Below are 18,120 nucleotides of genomic sequence, written 5' to 3' on the forward strand. Positions count from 1 at the left end.
TGTCTCCTTGCCATCTCCACCCCACCACCCTGAGATTTGTCTTTGTATGTTCAACCATAGCTTGTGACATTCAGTGCCCTACACTGACTCCCTTGTCCTGGGCTCATGTGCACTGTCACTTTTTGTCAGAGACACAGAGACAAAAGACAACACTTTTGTCACAGACATACAGGTGTCAAAAGTGCACTTCTTTTCCTCCTTGGCATACCTGTACTTAATGTTGGGTGTCCCAGAGTAACATTGTTATCCAGTCAAGCAGTTACATGACTAATTTGGACACAAAAATATACTTTTGTTTTATAGAAATAGTAATTTTGTTTAAAATCTCATTTCTGAAGTGAACAACATCCAGGTCTAATTCAGTTTCTGCTTCATGGACTTATAGATCAAATACATTTGAAATTGTCAGCTGTTTATTAGTGTATGTAAAAAAATCCCTGTCTTTTTTTTACTCTGCATTTCACTTACTGACCCATATGATTACTGAAAAAAAAATATAATACTTATTTTGACAATACTGTTTTAACTATAACCATCAACTTCCAGGGAAGTGTTTTGCCAAATTTGCTGAATCTGTAGTCAGTTTAGTAAGTGAGTAACAAAGTCTCTTAGCTAAACTGCAAGCTTACCTATATTGTTTCCTTGAGTCATTTTGTAAAAGTGTTTTGTCTTGATCCATTGATTCTGCTTAAATGGTTCACTGGTGATTCATCTTTAGGAAAGAATAAGGAAAACACCATCATCTCTGATAGAGATTAAGAGAGTCTGTAGACTCACGTCCTGTCAAGGACGTCCTGAGAAACTCTAGTAGAGACGAACACTGACCAGTTGTGTTGGCATGTAGCAGTGTCTCAGAGGACGTTTGAACCAGTCTGTCTACTGTTTGAACTTACTCTAAGTTGAGAATTGATTTTGCTCAAATTACTATAACTTTAGTAACGATTCGAGCTGTTGCAAAGTGCTGTAGCTAATTCTTCTTGTCACAGGTGAATAAGACCTCCTTTATTTGCACTGTATGTCAAGTATTATGATCAGGTGAATTCATTATTTCAGATGGAGTATTGGATACCTTCTTTACAGTGGACAGTGGAGATTATTTAGAAAGTTAGCATCTCTGGACATCTCTGAATTAAGAAATGATAGTTATTTATGATTTGTTTTAGTAATACTTCAGAGTAATTTCTAGTAGTTGTAGAAAAAAGAAAATATTCCTCACATTTTAAAATTGTTTTATGAGGAGGTTTAATTTTGAAATTTTAAAAAACAAGGTTTAATGAGTGCTGCAGCTTATTTTATCTCTGAATTAGTACATTTTAGCTGGCTTTATGCTAGAAGTTCTAATTTGATAGCAAATGTTTTTTTCAGGTTCAAAAATTACAAAATATCATTGCAAGTCGAGCTACTCAGTATAATCATGATATGAAAAGAAAAGAGCGTGAATACAATAAACTAAAGGAACGGCTACATCAACTTGTTATGAACAAGAAGGATAAAAAAATAGGTAAGAACAACAGCTAAGATAGCAAAAGTGATATTTAAGCAAATATGCTCTGAACTAAATAAAGCTTAGAGCATACTAACTCACGAAGTGTTGATTTTATGTCTAATACTATAATTTTAAATGGTTTATAACCATATAAATTGAGATAGCTAGCTAGCTAGTAAAAAATAGTGGTTTTGCTTCATCAGTTACAGATAAAAATAACCTTTATTTGTAATGTAACAAGCATAGGATTCATCCATAAAGAGAAACTAAGCAAGGTGACGTTCTCAAGTTCTTTCTAAGCTAAGAAATGATGGTGCCAAAAATCAGAAAGCCAGCTTTATATGAATGTTAATCAGGCCAAATCAGAATTGTTACTTTGATTTCCTTTAAATAAGCTTGAAGCATCTAGTCAAAATAACTGTTGCAGCTGTGTCTGTATTTGTACATCCGGTAGACTTCTTTGTCGTTTGGGGGCCACACCTAGAGGTGCTCATTGCTTGATGCTCAGGGGGTCATTTTGGGTAGTGTTAGGGGCCCCTGAGGTGCTGGGGGTTGAATCTGGGGCTGCCACTCTTTGAGTCTTCTCCATAGTCCCATTTTTAAAAGCATCCTGTTGAAAATTAGTTTGCAGTGTATTTCATCCAAGTATAGGCATGATTTCAAATATATAGAATAGTTAAGTTGAGTTATACACACACACACACACACACACACACACACAAATACACTAACACACAGAGATCTATATCGATATAGTTTTGTTGACCTGATACAGTTGGGGAACAGAAGAGCTGCTTGTTTATTTACTGAAGAGGGTTTCCAAGCAGTCTCACTAGCTATTCTCTAATCTCCTTACATAGTGTTACCTTTCAACTCTCTTTCCTATACTGAAGTTAGACTTGCATATGACAGCTGATAAGCATATGACAGATGTTTATCAGGCTGTCACATGGTGGGCTCCGCGCTGCCCACAATCTGTTCAGTGTTGACTACATCCTTGTCATTCTGTGCAACAGAGCTGTTACATTATTTAAATCCTTTATTTTAAAAGTTACTGGGAAATGAGGTATAATAATTGAAGGCAAAGTTGGAAGTCTTTTGGTATTTTGAGTACAAAATTTTAAACTTCATGTAGTCACTTTTTTTTTTCAAGGTTAGTAAACCCTTTGATCATTTACTCAGGACATAATAGTACTATGAATCAGGGTTACATGCTGAGAATCTAAAACTAGAGAAGTTTATTAAATATTCAACTCTGGCAGTAGAGCCCTTCTGTGGGGTGCCCTGTGTTTCCAGATTAATACCCCATTAGGAATGATTTTTTAGCCTCTAAAAATTACAGTGCCATATTTTCATCTCACTTATTTCTGTGCCCACTGTTTCTTTCTCCATCTGGGGCAGGGGAGCCATTAATTCTGTTGACTCTTTGAATGCTAGTAGCAGTGCAGGACGCAGTAAATCTTTTCTGTTAAGGTCCAAAGAATAAATATTTTCAGGTTTGTGGATCTTTTAACTTATGCTCTTTCGTTGCAACCACTAAACTCTGCACTGTAGTACAAATGTAGCCACAGATGATATCTAGACCAGTTGTCTGCTTTAGATATCATTTTATATATAAAATTTTATATATAAATCAGGAAGCCCATCTGCAAGCCATGTTGCCAATTCCTACTAATGATGGTAACATTGCTATTAATGATGATAAATAGCATTACATCTAAGTATTAATGTTAAATGCCTTAATGTTTCTTGCATTCTAAACAAGCAATTCATTGATAGATGAATTTTGTTATTCTCACCACAAAGATGAGAGAGCAGCAGACTTAGCAGTTAAATAACTAGTCATTATCTTGGTAAGCACTTGGTGATGGTATAAGATAGAACTCGAGACTAGGGTTTTTGTGGTATTTTCTTATTCTCTGGACGAGGCTAAGTTGTTTTCCTGATGTGTGAACAGCGTGTTAGGGTTTTTGAACGTGAATCTACCTAGTAATGTTTGGTCTTACATTTTCTTGTTTATAGCCATGGAAGTTCTCAATTATGTGGGGAGACCTGATGGAAAGAGGGGCTCTTGGAGGACAGATAAAACGGAAGCCAGGTGAGCCCATGTTTACTGAATGGATGTTTGCAATCAGACACGTCTTTCTGGACTGCATTTTCATACTGACAGTTTCTTCCTCAGGAATGAAGATGAAATGTATAAAATTCTCTTGAATGATTATGAATATCGTCAGAAACAAATCATAATGGAAAATGCTGAACTTAAGAAGGTTCTTCAACAAATGAAAAAGGAAATGATTTCTCTTCTTTCTCCCCAAAAGCAGAAACCTAGAGAAAGAGCTGATGATAGTACAGGAACTGTAAGTGGCTCCTTCCTCTCTACTACAGTCTCAGATTGGTAATTAGACCAAATAAAACATTAGAGAGTAAATACCAGATAAGCATTCTCAGTGGAACTGTATTTTGGATTGGTCACTCCTGTGGCATCCGTATACACATACTCTTCCCCATCACTGTGCAGCCCCCCAAATTCAGGAGACCAATCCAAAATATGTCCGGGGAAATAAGAGAAATGATTCATTTTCTGGGATTGTGATTTATTTCAGGCATGTGATAAGCATTATCTTATTTTATTCTTATAACTTGATGCATTAGGTATTGTAATCATCTCCACTTTATAGGTGAGGAATCTGAGGCACACTTTATAGATGAGAAATCTGGTATCACACTTGACAGAATTGGGATTTAAACCCGTTTTGTGTCCAGAGAATCTGCTTTTGACCATGTGCTAAATATTCTTTTTTCTTCTTCCTTTATTTTTTTTTCTTTTTGGGTCACACTTGGCGATGCACAGGGGTGACTCCTGGCTCTGCACTCAGGAATTACTCCTGGCGGTGTTCAGGGCACTATACGGGATGCAGGGGATCAAACTCGAAACAGCCTCTTGCAAAGCAAATCCTCTACTCCTTGTACTATCTCTCTTTCCCCAAAAGTTTCAAGATTGTGTACTTAAACAGGCCCTAACTTGTTAAGGAGTGAAATTTTTATTAACTGGAAACCAATAAGCATTCTGTTCACAAATGTGTATTGGATGTTTATAATATATTCTAGTGCCCTTGGAAAGAAAACTTCCTATTTCTGCATTCCTAATGCTGTTGTAAAGCACAGAGACCTGGTGGCTTATTAACAACAAATTTTTGCCTTCTAGTTCTAGAGACTGGAAATGCATACTTCGGGTGCTGAGCTGGTCTCTGTGTGGTGAGGGCATGAGCACTCAGTGGGGTTGGGCATTCACAGGGTATCCATGACCCTGCTCTTAGGAGCTAATAAATCCCAAAGGCCCCGCTTCCATGGCCTCACACTGAGGTCTGGGATTCAGCACTTCAAAAGCTCTTCTGTGGAGAGACAGGCATGTAGTAGGCATGTAAGGTCCATGTCACATATGTTGTGGGCTATGGTGGGGTGGTAACACTGTCCTCCAGTTGGTCATCAATTTATTTGCTCGAGCGGGCACCAGTAATGTCTTCATTGTGAGACTTGTTGTTACTATTTTTGGCATATTGAATGCACCACAGGTAGCTTGCCAGGCTCTACTGTGCGGGCGGCAAACTCTTGTTAGCTTGCCGGGCTATCTGAGAGGGATGGAAAAATTGAACCCGGGTCGGCTGCGTGCAAAGAAAATGCCCTACTCGCTGTGCTATCACTCCAGCCCATGGTGGGGTGGTACAGTGAATAAAACAATCATTAATAGCATCACTGAAAATGATGGTTTGAGCTGGCTTTCAAGAAGATAAGCAGGTGATCTTTTTTTTTTTGCTTTTTGGGTCACACCCGGCAATGCTCAGGGGTTACTACTGGCTCTGCACTCAGCAATTTCTCCTGGTGATGCTCAGGGGACCATATGGTATGCTGGGAATCAAACCCGGATTGGCCGCGTGCAAGACAAAACGTCCTACCCACTGTGCTATTGGTCCAGCCCCAAGCAGTTGCTCTTATAGTAGAAAGTAAGGGACAAGCTTTTGACTATAAGGACAGTAATAGGTGCAGAGATCTGGGAAAAGGTCATAATGGTGAAAAGTCTTTTCATTTAACTGCTTTATATGTATTTGAATTCTGGATGTAAGCAGGTTCCCATTAGAGACTAATATCTGAAGTGAACAATGTTGATAGAAAATGCCAGTTGCCAGCAAGTCACCAGCTTTATTTTTCAAAATTACTTTTCAAGGATTATTTATATTGAGATATTACAAGTAATTCTATATCATCTCACCTCCTACCTTTTTTTTTCTTTTTCTAAGAAAATGAAAGAAATACCCCAGAATGTTTTTAATTTCTCCCATTGGTGGTCTGCTTAGCCGCCTATCTATTTTCTTCACTTTTTCTCTCAAGGCCCATTTCTGATCAGTTTCTGGCACCCACCAGCACCTCCATGATTAGCATACTTTGTAACTTCAAGGTTGCTTCAGATTTGGGCCCAACCTTTACTGACTTTCATTCCTAGATTTTAATCAGCAGAAGCAGGTAGGAAATCAAGGACATTATTTTCTCATATGATTAATACTATCACTCACCCAGTGGATAGTTAATTGTGTAATTCAGATTTCAGATGTTTAAATTAAAGAAAACGGTAGTCTTGGGCCAGGGAGTTGGTGCATGTTTTGCATTTGAGAATCCCAGCCTCAATCTTGGTCATGACATGGACCGCAGACACCTCTGGGAGTAGCCTTTGAGTATGCAACCAGGGGTTGCCCCAAACAAAAATAAACAAAACCCCTGAAAGCATCCCCCCTCCTTTAAAAAAAAGAAAAACAGGATCCAGGGCCAGAGAAATACTATTGTGAGTAGGGTGCTTGCCTTACATGTGGTGTCTGATCCAGGTTCAATCCCTGCCACCCCGTATGATGCCCCTTAATAGTCCCCATCCCCAGCCCTCCAAGAGTGATCCCTGAGCACAGAACCAGGAGTCAGCCCTGAGTACTGCTGAGTGTGACCAGAACAAAAAAGAAGCAGGATTCAATTCCAGCAGTGCTTAGGGGCTGGGGTTTTGCCTGACAGTGTAGTGCTCAACGCTCACCTTCCACCCGTGCCACACCCACTGTTACTGATGGGAGCAGCAGTGTGGTGCCAGGGAAGAAACTCAATGCCTGCCTCCCTCTGCCCATCCCCATCCTGCCCGCGCTTGAGATGTCTTGTTAACTCACAGTTCCTGCTTTAAAAACATCTTATTTTTTTCTAGGTCCTTTTTTGTTTTTTAGAAGTTAAAGTCTGTCCACCATTCTGTTCCTTTAACAAAGTTGGATTTGAATAGAGCTCTAAAATCACAAATTTAAATTCAGTTCATCTGGATTATAGATATATTTATATGTTGGCTACAATTATGTAAGGATGCAAAATGAATAACTTGGATATGACCTGGATGCTTCCAAGTTACATCTTAGGGCTCCCCCAGGAGTGCGTCTAGGGGATTTTCGGGGACCATGTGATACCAGAGCTCGAACCAGGGTTGGCTCATGCAAGGCATGTGTCTTCACCAAGTGCCTCCTTCAACCCAGCCTCCTTTCTATCTGATTTCTTATTTTTCCTGAGCAAGATGTTATTTTTCATATTAAGTTATATTTCCTGGTGGACTGATAACAAATTAGCTCATTTTACATAGATGCAGATCATTGTGATATATACACATTTCAGTATTTTTTTATGTATTATATCCTATTTTTGTTTAGAGTATTGTGATTGGTTAATGTAAGATTGCTATATTTTCCTTTGTTGTTTGATTTTATTATTCTTTTGGGGCCCTACCCTACAATGCTCAGGGCTTACTCCTCACTCTGTACTCAGGAATTACTCCTGGTGTTGCTTGGGGGAGACCACATGGGATACTGGGATCAAACCACATGTGGGTCAACCACATGTGAGGCAAGCACTCTACCCACTGTACTATATTCTGGCTCCATTACATTTTCTTGATCTTAGTAGGACACAAAGAAAACAATCTTCAGTTATATTTTAAAAAATTATTGCAAAGAATAGGATGAACAGTTGCTTTTTCCTTAGAGATTATTGGATGCATATTTTTATGGAAATAGTCTCAGATAAGAGAAAAATTCTAGCTTTAAATTTAAGTTCTTCCTCTTGACTGTGTGACACTGGGCACATCACTCCTCTGAACTTCATGGCCCCACATAGAAACACAGCATGAGGAGCTGAGATGTGTGAACATCTTACATAACAGTTGGTAGGTCGTAAGTAAATTTTGCTCACACAGCTCCATGACTGGGCACTGATTATATTCAGATTTGAAGAGACCTGACTTGAGGAATTTTTACTTCAGTATTGTTTCTCTTTTTGCAGTGCTGGGGATCAAGCACAGAACCCCACACACTATTAACTCATGTGCTCTACTACTGAGTTCCATACAACCCAGCCCTGCAGTATTTTTTATCAAGATAATTCTTTTAAGTGCCACATATAGCTAGGTGTAGCTCAGAAATGACTTTGATGAGTATCTCTAACAATCAATCTGAAAGCTACTGAGTTAGTAGCCAAAGGGATTTTAAAACGTTGGCCTTTTCTTTTCCATCTCTCCACATTAGGTTCTCTCTGATGTTGAAGAAGAATCTGGAGAACAGAACAGAGAGAGTATATGGGACCTTTCGTGTGATACTGTGAGAGAACAGCTTACAAACAGCATCAGGAAACAGTGGAGAATTTTGAAAAGTCATGTAGAGAAACTTGATAATCAAGGTATATAGGGCCTTATGGCTTCCAAGTGAGACATGAACACTTAGCATTACTTTGTTTTCAGTCAAGTTGGGAAGCTGTGTCATGGACTCATCCGAAAATTTCTCTAGCTTATTTTGGTGTTTTGGAAAGATTCAGGGTGAAGAGAGAGTATAGTGGGTAAAGGACTGACCTTGCTGAGCCAGGTATAATAGCACCACATAATGATCCCCTGAGCACACAGCCAGGAATGATTCTACCAGGTGTGTCCCAAAAAGGAAGAAAGAAAAAAAAACAAGATTCTGTCTACTTCCAGCTGTGAGGTTTGATGAACCTGAGATTTTTCTCTGAGTGATTTTTTTTTTTCTTTTTGGGTCACACCTGGCGATGCACAGGAGTTACTCCTGGCTCTGCACTCAGGAGTTACTCCTGGTGGTGCTCAGGGGACCATATGGGATGCTGGGAATCGAACTCAGGTCGGCCGCGTGCAAGGCAAACGCCCTACCTGCTGTGCTATCTCTCCAGCCTCACTCTGAGTGAATTTTTGGAAAGAGAATATTATATCTGTTTGCAGTACAGATCTGAGACAAGTGAAATTGAGTTTTAACTAAGTCTTATCAAACAGCCATTTATTGTTGGTACTTATGTATAGATGGATCTATATCTATGAATATATTCTTAATATTTTACTTTTTAATATAGAATTTGTGTTTTAAATCATAATTAAGATTTCTGCTCAGTAAATGAAGATAATTCAAGGAAAATATATTCTAAATTGTCAAATTCTTAGAAATTAAGAAATACTGATAATTATATAGTGATATGAACCTTTTATTTATTCTTAGATGCTGGTATATTCCAAGGTTCCTAATAATTATTTCAAAAATTGTTTTAAAATAAAGAGAAGAAAGAAAAGTTTGCGGCAGGGAAAGGAAAAAAGATGTTCAATCAAAAAAATTAGCAAAGTAAATAAAATATTCAGAAACCTATTCAACATTTAAAAGTTTGGTGCATATATATGACTGCATTGATTATTTAAAAATAGATTAAAAAAAGGGAACAATATTTTTCCTGCCCTTTTTAAAACTAATAACACATAGTATTTTCTTGTTTTAGATACTATTTCCTGTTTTAGACAGATCTATGTTATGAATATGTTCTTAATTTTTATATTTGTTAAATATAGTTTATATGCATTTTAAGTTAAGAAAATTAAGGTTTGTGTTCAGTAAATGAAGGCAATTTAAAGAAAATGTATTTTAAATTTTCAAAACTTACACTAAGTGCCAGTTGTCCTTAATAATAGTGTAGAGCAATCAGCGAAGTTATTTTAGTGCCAGAATTAATTTACATGAAATTTCACTGAGTTAAGTCATTTTCTGTTAGTAAATAAACAACAGGTATATTTAGACCTTACAGAATTTAGTACCAGGAAGCAAGACTCGTGGCACTGATTTGGGGGGGGAGGGAAGGGGGGTCAGGGAAAACTATCTTAAGGATGTGAAATATTTTTTTTTCTCTTCTTTGTCCACTCTTAATTTGTATGCAAACTTGAACAAAATTTTTAATTACAAATTAAATGTTGACAATAAAAGTTCTACTTGTGGGGGCCTGAGTGATATTATAGCAGGTAGGTATTTGCCTTGCATGCAGCCTACCTGGGTTTGATTCCCGGTATCCCATATAGTCCTCCAAGCACCTCCAGGAGTGAGGTAGAGCCAGGAACCCCTGAGCATCACTGGGTGTCACCCAAAATCTAAAAAAAAAAAAAAAAATGAAGTTCTACTTGTTAGTATATTGAATACAAAAATAATGTGAATTTTCAGCTGTTCACTCCTTATAGATGCTTTTGGCTATTTAGATTTTTTTTCAGTGTTAAACAATATAAATTTAGTCTTAAGAGTGGGGGGGGCACACCCAACAGAGCTAGGATTTACTCCTGACTCTGAGATCATTCCATATGGGATGCTGGGGATCAAATCTGGGTTGACTATGTAAGGCAAGAGTGCTGCCCTCTATTCTGTTTCTATGACCACATGTAAGAAATTTTTTAAGAGCAAAAGAAATAACTATTTTAGAAAGCCTGTTCTAGAAAATCTGATTCCAGAGAGAGAAAACTTCTAATACCTTTTTTTTTCCCCTTTTGGGTCACAACTGGCAATGCTGAGGTGTGCACTCCTGGCTCTGCACTCAGGTTTTACTCTTGGTGGTGCCCAGGGGACCATATGGGATGCCGGGGATCAAACTCAGGTCGGCCACGTGCAGGGCAAATACCCTACCCGCTGTGCTATCGCTCTGGCCCCTCTGGAGTACTTTTGATTTTAAGTATCTCTGAGAGTATCATAGACAAAATGCTTGGTATGAAACTTACGTAAAATTGCTTGTTTTATATTAGCTTCAAAGGTACACCTAAAAGGTTTTAGTGAAGAAGATGTAATCTCACGGCAAGACCATGAGCAAGAAACAGAAAAACTCGAGTTAGAAATTCAACAGTGTAAGGAAATGATTAAAACTCAGCAGCAACTCTTACAGGTCAGTATGAGTTACCTTTGAAAGCAGTTTTCCCCCCGTGAATGTCAGCATGTGACCAAATCTTGCTAGGTTTTGTTTCATTTCATAAAATCTGTAGTGTTTGGGTCTGAACTAAAATTTCTGCCCGCTAAGTTGCATTGCACACAAGTCCTGAAGTCCTGAGCCAGTGCTCTGCCACAGGAGAAGCGAGAACCCTCCGTTCGTTTTCTGGTGGTGACTTGGCCTTCCCCGCGGTGGTCGAACCTGCCTTCTCTAACTCGGATTGCTCCTCACTAAGCGTTGCAAGGATCCTCAGGAACTTACTGTGTTTTACCATTTAATAGCAGCAGCTTGCCACTGCGTGTGATGATGATACCTCCTCACTGCTACGCGACTGTTACTTGTTGGAAGAAAAGGAGCGACTGAAAGAAGAGTGGTCTCTATTTAAAGAGCAGAAAAAGAATTTTGAGAAAGAAAGACGAAGCTTTACAGAAGCCGCCATTCGCCTAGGGTTGGAGGTATTCTCATGATTCCCTTTCCTGGTAGAGCTTTCGAGACGATAGGGAGGCTGAGAGTGCAGCAGCGTCCTGCTGGTCATGTGCTCTCCTAGGCCTCATCAGGAACTTGAAATGCAAGGACACTGAGCACACAGACTGGTACCTTTTACCAGATTTGAAGTTTCAAAGGCTCTTTATCTTAGAAACTAAATATTCAGTATCTGTTTGGATTAGCTTCCTGTTGTTAATATTTTGACTTCACATGAAAGAATCTGTTTGGGAACCACATTGATAATACAGCAGATAGGGTGCTTGCCTTGCACATGGCCAACCTGGGTTCATTCCCCAGCACCCCATACAGTCCTCAACCCACCAGGAGTGATTCCTGAGTGCAATTCCAGGAGTAAGCCTTGGCAGTCTGCCACATACCCAATGCTAATTGCTTTAGTGTTGGAAGACAGTGTAACATGTAACCATGGTGCATGGTGTAACATGTAACCAAGAACAAGTTTGTTTTGAAAAAAGTGGTCAGGAGGGTGGGGAGGACACACGGAAGTGAAATTTCTCCCTCTTCCTGACAGTTATGATGACCGTTAACAGTTTGAATTGCTGTGTGCACATTTTGTACAGCTCAGTATTTAGCACAGTGTATCACCTGTATATTTCCTTTCAAAATTAAAGAGGTCATGTCTAAACATGGTTTAAAAAATAAAACTCAGGAACCAAAGCAGTAGTACAGGGGATTAAAGTGCCTTGCTTGCAGCTAACCCAGGTTCAGTTCCTGGTGCAATGTATGATCCTCTTGAGCACTGCCAGTAGTGATCCCTAGCACTGCCAATCACAGCCCACCTTCACCCTCCAGTAAATTAATTAAAAATAAACTCAGCACATACAAAAAGCTGCAAAGTGAGAATGTAGCCTCCATTCTTTCTGCCTGTTTCATTCCCAAAAATAACCAGTTGTACAGTTTGTAAAAATCTTTTGAAAAATACTATTTTAAACTTTTAATTTATATCAGCCTTTTTTCTTGATAGTCTGTGAAAAATAAAGACTTTGGTATTCTGACTGTACCACCTTTCTACACTGTTTCTCATTTATATCTGTTATTGTCACTGTCCTCCCATTGTTCATCGATTTGCTTGAGCGGGCCCAGTAACATCTCCATTGTGACCATTGTTACTGTGTTTGGCATATCAAATACGTCACAGGTAGCTTGCCAGGCTTTGCCGTGCGGGTGAGATACTCTCGGTAGCTTGCCGGGCTCTCCGAGAGGGGCGGAGGAATTGAACTCGGGTCGGCCATGTTGGCTGTGTGCAAGGCAAAAGCCCTACCTGCTGTGCTATTGCTCCAGCCCATTTATATCTGATTTCTTAATATTACTAACTTATTAACTGCCTTTTTGTTTTTTTAATTTATTTTATTATTATTATTATTACTGCTTTTTTTTTTTTTGCTTTTTTGGGTCATATCCAGCGATGCACAGGGGTTACTCCTGGTTCATGCACTCAGAAATTACTCCTGGCGGTGCTCAGGGGACCATATGGGATGCTGGGAATTGAACCCTGGTCAGGCTGCGTGCAAGGCAAACGCCCTACCCACTGTGCTATCACTCCAGCCCCATTAACTGCCTTTTTAAACATTGTTTGGGTTAATTTCTTTTGCTCTAAATAGTATGCTTCCATTTCATGTTTTCTTGGCCTCAGATAATATCAGTTGTCCACAGCAGTGAAAGATGAGGACATTCCTGTAGTTTTTACCCTTATTCCATTTCTCTTTTCCTCACTTCTTCACAGTTTCTATCTGTAATGCTGTTGTTCATTGCCAAGTGTTACCGCATTTGTGTTCTGTTCTGCAGTATATAACACAGATATGACTACTTTGTGATTGAGACTTAAAAGAACCATTGAAGAGTATTGATTATACCAAAAAAAGAAAAAAGGAGGCCTGGAGAGATAGTACAGGGATTTAGGCACCTGGCTTACATGCGGTTGACTCAGGTTCAACCTCCAGCACACATGTGGTCTCCTGAACATCACCAGGAGTGACCCCTGAATGCAGAGTGAGCGATAAGCTGTGAATACTGCTGGGTGTGCCTTTCCCCACCTCAGCCCTCACTCTCCTAAAAGGCAGAAGTTTTTTACTGTTCCTATATATTTTTACATCGTTGCATTTCTTGGAATAGCATATTTTATAGGTGCTTGTAAATTAGTCTGATAATTTGCCCTCTTTTTTGGGAGGGGGGTCACACCTGGTGATGCACAGGGGTTACTCCTGGCTCTGCACTCAGGAGTTACTCCTGGCAGTGCTCAGGGGACCATATGGGATGCTGGGAATCGAACCCGGGTTTGCCACATACAAGGCAAACGCCCTACACATTGTGCTATCTCTCCAGCCCCTGCCCTCATTTTTAAAAAAGATTAATTGGTTATCTGTTATGTATGGTAGGTTATTCTCTTCACTTTTCTTAGTGTTTTTTCCTTCATGTTCTCTTCAAATACTGATCAGAGATTTTATGTTCATAATTATGAGTTAACCTTATATGTTGGTTATCTGAAGTGGCTGGCAGAGAGTAGGGCAGTAGTTGTGAAAGTGTTTTATCACACTTTGTGAGTCGGTTTTCACAAACGTACCAGCCTTTCCTCCTGTCTCATGTAGTGTTTCTGAGCTCATATCCTCCCACCCATGAGATACATCTTGCAGCTTTGCAGGCCACATCCCCCTTCTCTGTGGGAGATGATGAGGCCAGGGGAGGGACTAAAAGGGAATGCTGAGGGGAAAGAATTTATTTCAAAATTCCTCAGCTATTCAAAAGGGCAAGATTTGACAGGTGCCCTCTGGCGGTTACTACTGGTGGTAGCTACTAATTCCCCTGGAGTTGGTTAAAGAATGAGAGAGGGGCTTTTATTTTTTTTTTTTTTTGGCTCTTTTGGTCACACCCAGTGATGCTCAGGACTTACTCCTGGCTCTGCACTCAGAAATTACTCCTGGTGGTGCTTGGGGAAACATATGGGATGCTGGGAATTGAACCCAGGTCAGCCGTGTGCAAGGCAAATGCCCTACCTGCTGTACTATTGTTTGGCCCAAGAGCAGGGCTATTTTAAGTGAGATATTTTTTTAAGCTTCTGCTTAAAATGTCCAGTATGTTCAAATTGTTTTGGGTATAACGGGTATTTTGATGAATAGATTTTGGGTTTTTTTTTTTTTGTAAAGCAAGATTTTTTTTTTGAAGCTTATTTAGAAATATGCCAGGGGTGAGAGAGTAAAGTACATATTCAGGAGCGGAACACAGCCTTCTCCAGAGTGGAAATAGGCAAGCAAAAAGACAGGCAAGTGAGATGTGTGTCCAAGGAAGAGATGGGCCTAGAGAGCAAGCATGGATTTCTATTTTAACACTTGATTTTCTTAAATGAAATTTGTCTTTGTTTTCTAGGATGGTGCCAAGCTAATGTTGTGTGTTGTTTTTTGCTTCCGGATATGATAACCAAAGAGCAAAAATAAAGCTTGAAAAATCATGTGAAATAGCAACTAATGTGACTGATGAATTACTTATTTGCTTTTATTTTTGCTTCTTGTGGTAGAGAAAGGCATTTGAAGAAGAACGAGCCAGTTGGTTAAAGCAGCAGTTTTTAAATATGACTACCTTTGACCACCAGAACTCAGAAAATGTGAAACTTTTCAGTGCCTTCTCAGGAAGTGAGTACTTCACAAACTCTTTAATTTGAAAATATATATAAATAAAATTCTATAAGTTAGTTAGACTTTATGAACTGCCAGTAAGAGCTCTAAGATTTTTTTAAAATTTATTTTTATAAAGTTGTTCCCAATAATTTATTACATTTAATATTCCAGTGCCAATCCCACCACCATTTTGGATGTTTCTACCCCGATCCCCAAGCCGTGTCCCAAAGTAGGACCTAAAGAATTTATATTGTATTGCTGTTATAAATAATCCGCTAATAATGATCCAAAAAAGTTTGCTTAGAGGTGAGTGTGTAAAGATTGTTGTATTTCACCCTGGAGCCATTAAGCCCTTGTATAAGAGATTACTAACATGTTGTTAAAGGTTAAAGAGCTCGCAACTTAAAACTAAAAAAGAACTTTATTGTCAAAATAAGAATGGCAGAATTATATCTACAGAAACTTTTATTATGAGCTGATAAATTCTTCTCGATGTATGTGTAATATGCATAACAAAATGTAGAGTTACAAGGCTAGAGTAGCAATTCAGATTAATCTGTTCTGACTCACTCAGCACCCAGAACCACAGATAAGTCACCCAGTTACCTCCCCTGTGTTTAAATATCTTACTGTGTGTTTTCGGTTCTTTCCTTCGACAGGTTCTGATCAGGACAATCATACAGTGCACTCGAAGCCACGGCAGAAGAAGCTTCATGAAGTTGTAGCTAATGCCTCTCCAGTCTTCACATCGAAGCTTCCTAAGTCTCTTCCTGTTTCTCCTTCTACTTCAGACTTTTGCCAAGCACGTTCCTGTGTGTCTGAACATAGGTATCAGTCTATGCGTGAACTTCTTACATGGTCATTAGTAAGCTTGCTAGATTGTGCCTCTTGAAGAAAATTAGGTCCGTGGCTCAGTAGATTCTTGGGTTTTACTTAGCATGGTGCAGGGAAGCCATCAGAGCTCTTCAGGCATATTTAAAATATGAAAGGAGATGAGTGCTCAGATCTACCTTTCTTTCTCCAACAGTTCAATCAATGTACTGAACATAACTCCCGAAGAAACTAAACCAAATCAGGATGGAAGAGAATGTACAAGTCAGTAATGGAGACGGCCTTGAGACCTGGATCCCAGGAAGGTTGCTATAATGTATGCTCCTTGCTCTACACCAATTCTCGTGTAGACAAGGATGATTTACCTTAGACATGTGGACTGGAACTTTCCCTTAATATGTTCATCAAAGTTCACATCTAAGTTGAAAACAGGGTGTGTCATAAAGTCAGTCATCCCTAATAATTTTAGATGGTCTGAGTTGTTTGTTTGGATTTCTCTGTCCTTCCCCAAAGAATTAAATGTTAAATCTATTTAAAAGGATTTAAAAGCTTTGGATATGTATTTTTAGTAACAGAAGCATCTGATTCTGTGAATAAAGGAATGTAAAGATGTTTGGATGGAAACAAAAGCACTAGAATGAGTTTCCTCTTATAGGTATTAAAAAATAGCACTTTTAGGAAACTGATTATTGTAAATGTTTAATTTTTGTCTCATAGTTGGCATCAGAAGTTTAGCCTTTACTTGAATGTATACTGTAGATTTTTAACAAAGCAGGTTCTATATTTATTATGTTTAGTGTGATTTGAAATTACCTCTTTCATATGTTTGAAATAAAGTGAAATGTATGTTTTGTATATAGATATTATACATGATTATGTTAAGAGGCTTTAAGATTTAAAATATCACACATCCATAATTATAGTAGTTCATGACAGTAAGAATTTTTTTAGGGTATTCTGTTTACAGATTTATTAGAACCATTGCCACATTAAAGAATTTTTTTTGAACCCACCTGGGCAATAAATACTCAAAAGCTTTTTTTCCATGAAGTCAGTTTCTTTAGAATATTAATGGTAATAACATTAAGTTTTTGAGATTTCTATAACGTTAGATTTTTATTTTATATATAAAGGGTAATTTTTCAAAGGACTCAATTATAGGTACTAGAAGCAGTACAAGTATCGTTGAATAAAATAATTTTAGATTGTGATAAAAAATATATATACTTGGATGATAGGAGACATTAAGATGTTTGGATGGTGATATTTTCTCTACCAGATGGTTACCTGTATAGTAGCATCAACACCCAACTATTCTTTGTAGAGTTCCCAATAATTCCCTTAATATTTTTTCAATGAAGTATTTGCCACTGCTGATTAGGGAGGTCTGGCAGTATTGAGAGCCGATTTTATGAAGTCCTGAACAAACTAGTGTATTTCATTTCAAACTCTGATTGCATGGTTCTTCGTTCAAAGTATGATGTTGTATTGATAGGAATAATACAGGCGGGTGCACAGGGTCAGGTAAGTAAGTACCCCACCCTGTTTATCTCTGCACAGTCCTTGCTAGGTGTTATAGTCCAAGCTTTTCATCTTCCTGTCTTCTACAGTTCAAGCTCTTGCATACAGATACCCTGTTGTTTGTGACTGTTTCAAACTTGTCAGATTAAGGGTCTGTTCTTGGCATTTATTCACTGTATAGGATTCTTTAAAGTAGTATAGCAGCAACCATTTTTCCAAGTTGACAGGCTATCCTTGCGTAGCTTTTAAGATATTAATGAAACTGGTGATGTAACCACATTTATAATCTCAGAAAACAGACTCTCACAACTTTCAGCTTGATGCGTCGTCAGTACTATTAAAGAAAGTTGAAATGTTACAGAATTGCAGAGATAGGATATATTCCCAATGAATAAGCAGGGTATATGTATGTATATGTGTGTATATATGTGTATATGTGTGTGCATGTATATGTATATATACACACATATGTATATGTATGTGTGTATACGTATTTTGCTATTAAGCAATAATGAGATCAAAATCATTCAAAAATGTAAAGCATAGCCAATACCAGGAATAAACATTCTAAACTTGTTTGTTTTGGTGCTGGAGGCTCGTCTCAGCAGTGCTTGGAGGTGGGCATGGACTGTGTTGTCCTGGTGATCAAACCCTGGCCTCCTGATGCAGAGTATGCATTCGACCTGTTGAATTATCGCTCCAGCCCAAACATTTTAATTTTTAAAATATATCTCTTTAAGGAATGTTGTGCTCTGGAGCTGGAGAGATGTACAGCAGGTAAGCTGCTTTCCTTGTACATAGATACCAGATACATACAGTTCCCTCATCTTTGCCAGGAGTGATCCCTGAACACAGCTGGGTGTTACCCCAAAACCA

At 38.6% G+C, this 18,120-nt stretch overlaps 1 protein-coding gene across 9 annotated transcripts in view; it reads left to right on the forward strand.

Moving 5' to 3' along the window:
* SSX2IP (SSX family member 2 interacting protein) overlaps window positions 1-17,060 on the forward strand; it is a 35,029-nt gene extending 17,969 nt beyond the window's left edge. For 5 of the 9 annotated variants that reach the window (XM_056123188.1, XM_056123189.1, XM_056123192.1 and 2 more), the window contains exons 6-14: window positions 1,366-1,501; window positions 3,509-3,584; window positions 3,669-3,846; window positions 8,080-8,230; window positions 10,602-10,738; window positions 11,062-11,235; window positions 14,793-14,907; window positions 15,552-15,720; window positions 15,917-17,060. In XM_056123188.1, the coding sequence (XP_055979163.1) occupies window positions 1,366-1,501; window positions 3,509-3,584; window positions 3,669-3,846; window positions 8,080-8,230; window positions 10,602-10,738; window positions 11,062-11,235; window positions 14,793-14,907; window positions 15,552-15,720; window positions 15,917-15,995 (1,215 nt within the window). In that variant the 3' untranslated portion in view covers window positions 15,996-17,060. The remainder of the gene's footprint in view (window positions 1-1,365; window positions 1,502-3,508; window positions 3,585-3,668; window positions 3,847-8,079; window positions 8,231-10,601; window positions 10,739-11,061; window positions 11,236-14,792; window positions 14,908-15,551; window positions 15,721-15,916) is intronic. The other 4 variants (XM_056123193.1, XM_056123194.1, XM_056123195.1 and 1 more) reach the window with 4 other exon arrangements.
* Window positions 17,061-18,120: the final 1,060 nt, after the last annotated feature.

Source organism: Sorex fumeus, unplaced genomic scaffold (assembly GCF_029834395.1).
Source record: "Sorex fumeus unplaced genomic scaffold, SorFum_2.1 ptg000047l, whole genome shotgun sequence".
NCBI classification, from domain to species: domain Eukaryota; kingdom Metazoa; phylum Chordata; class Mammalia; order Eulipotyphla; family Soricidae; genus Sorex; species Sorex fumeus.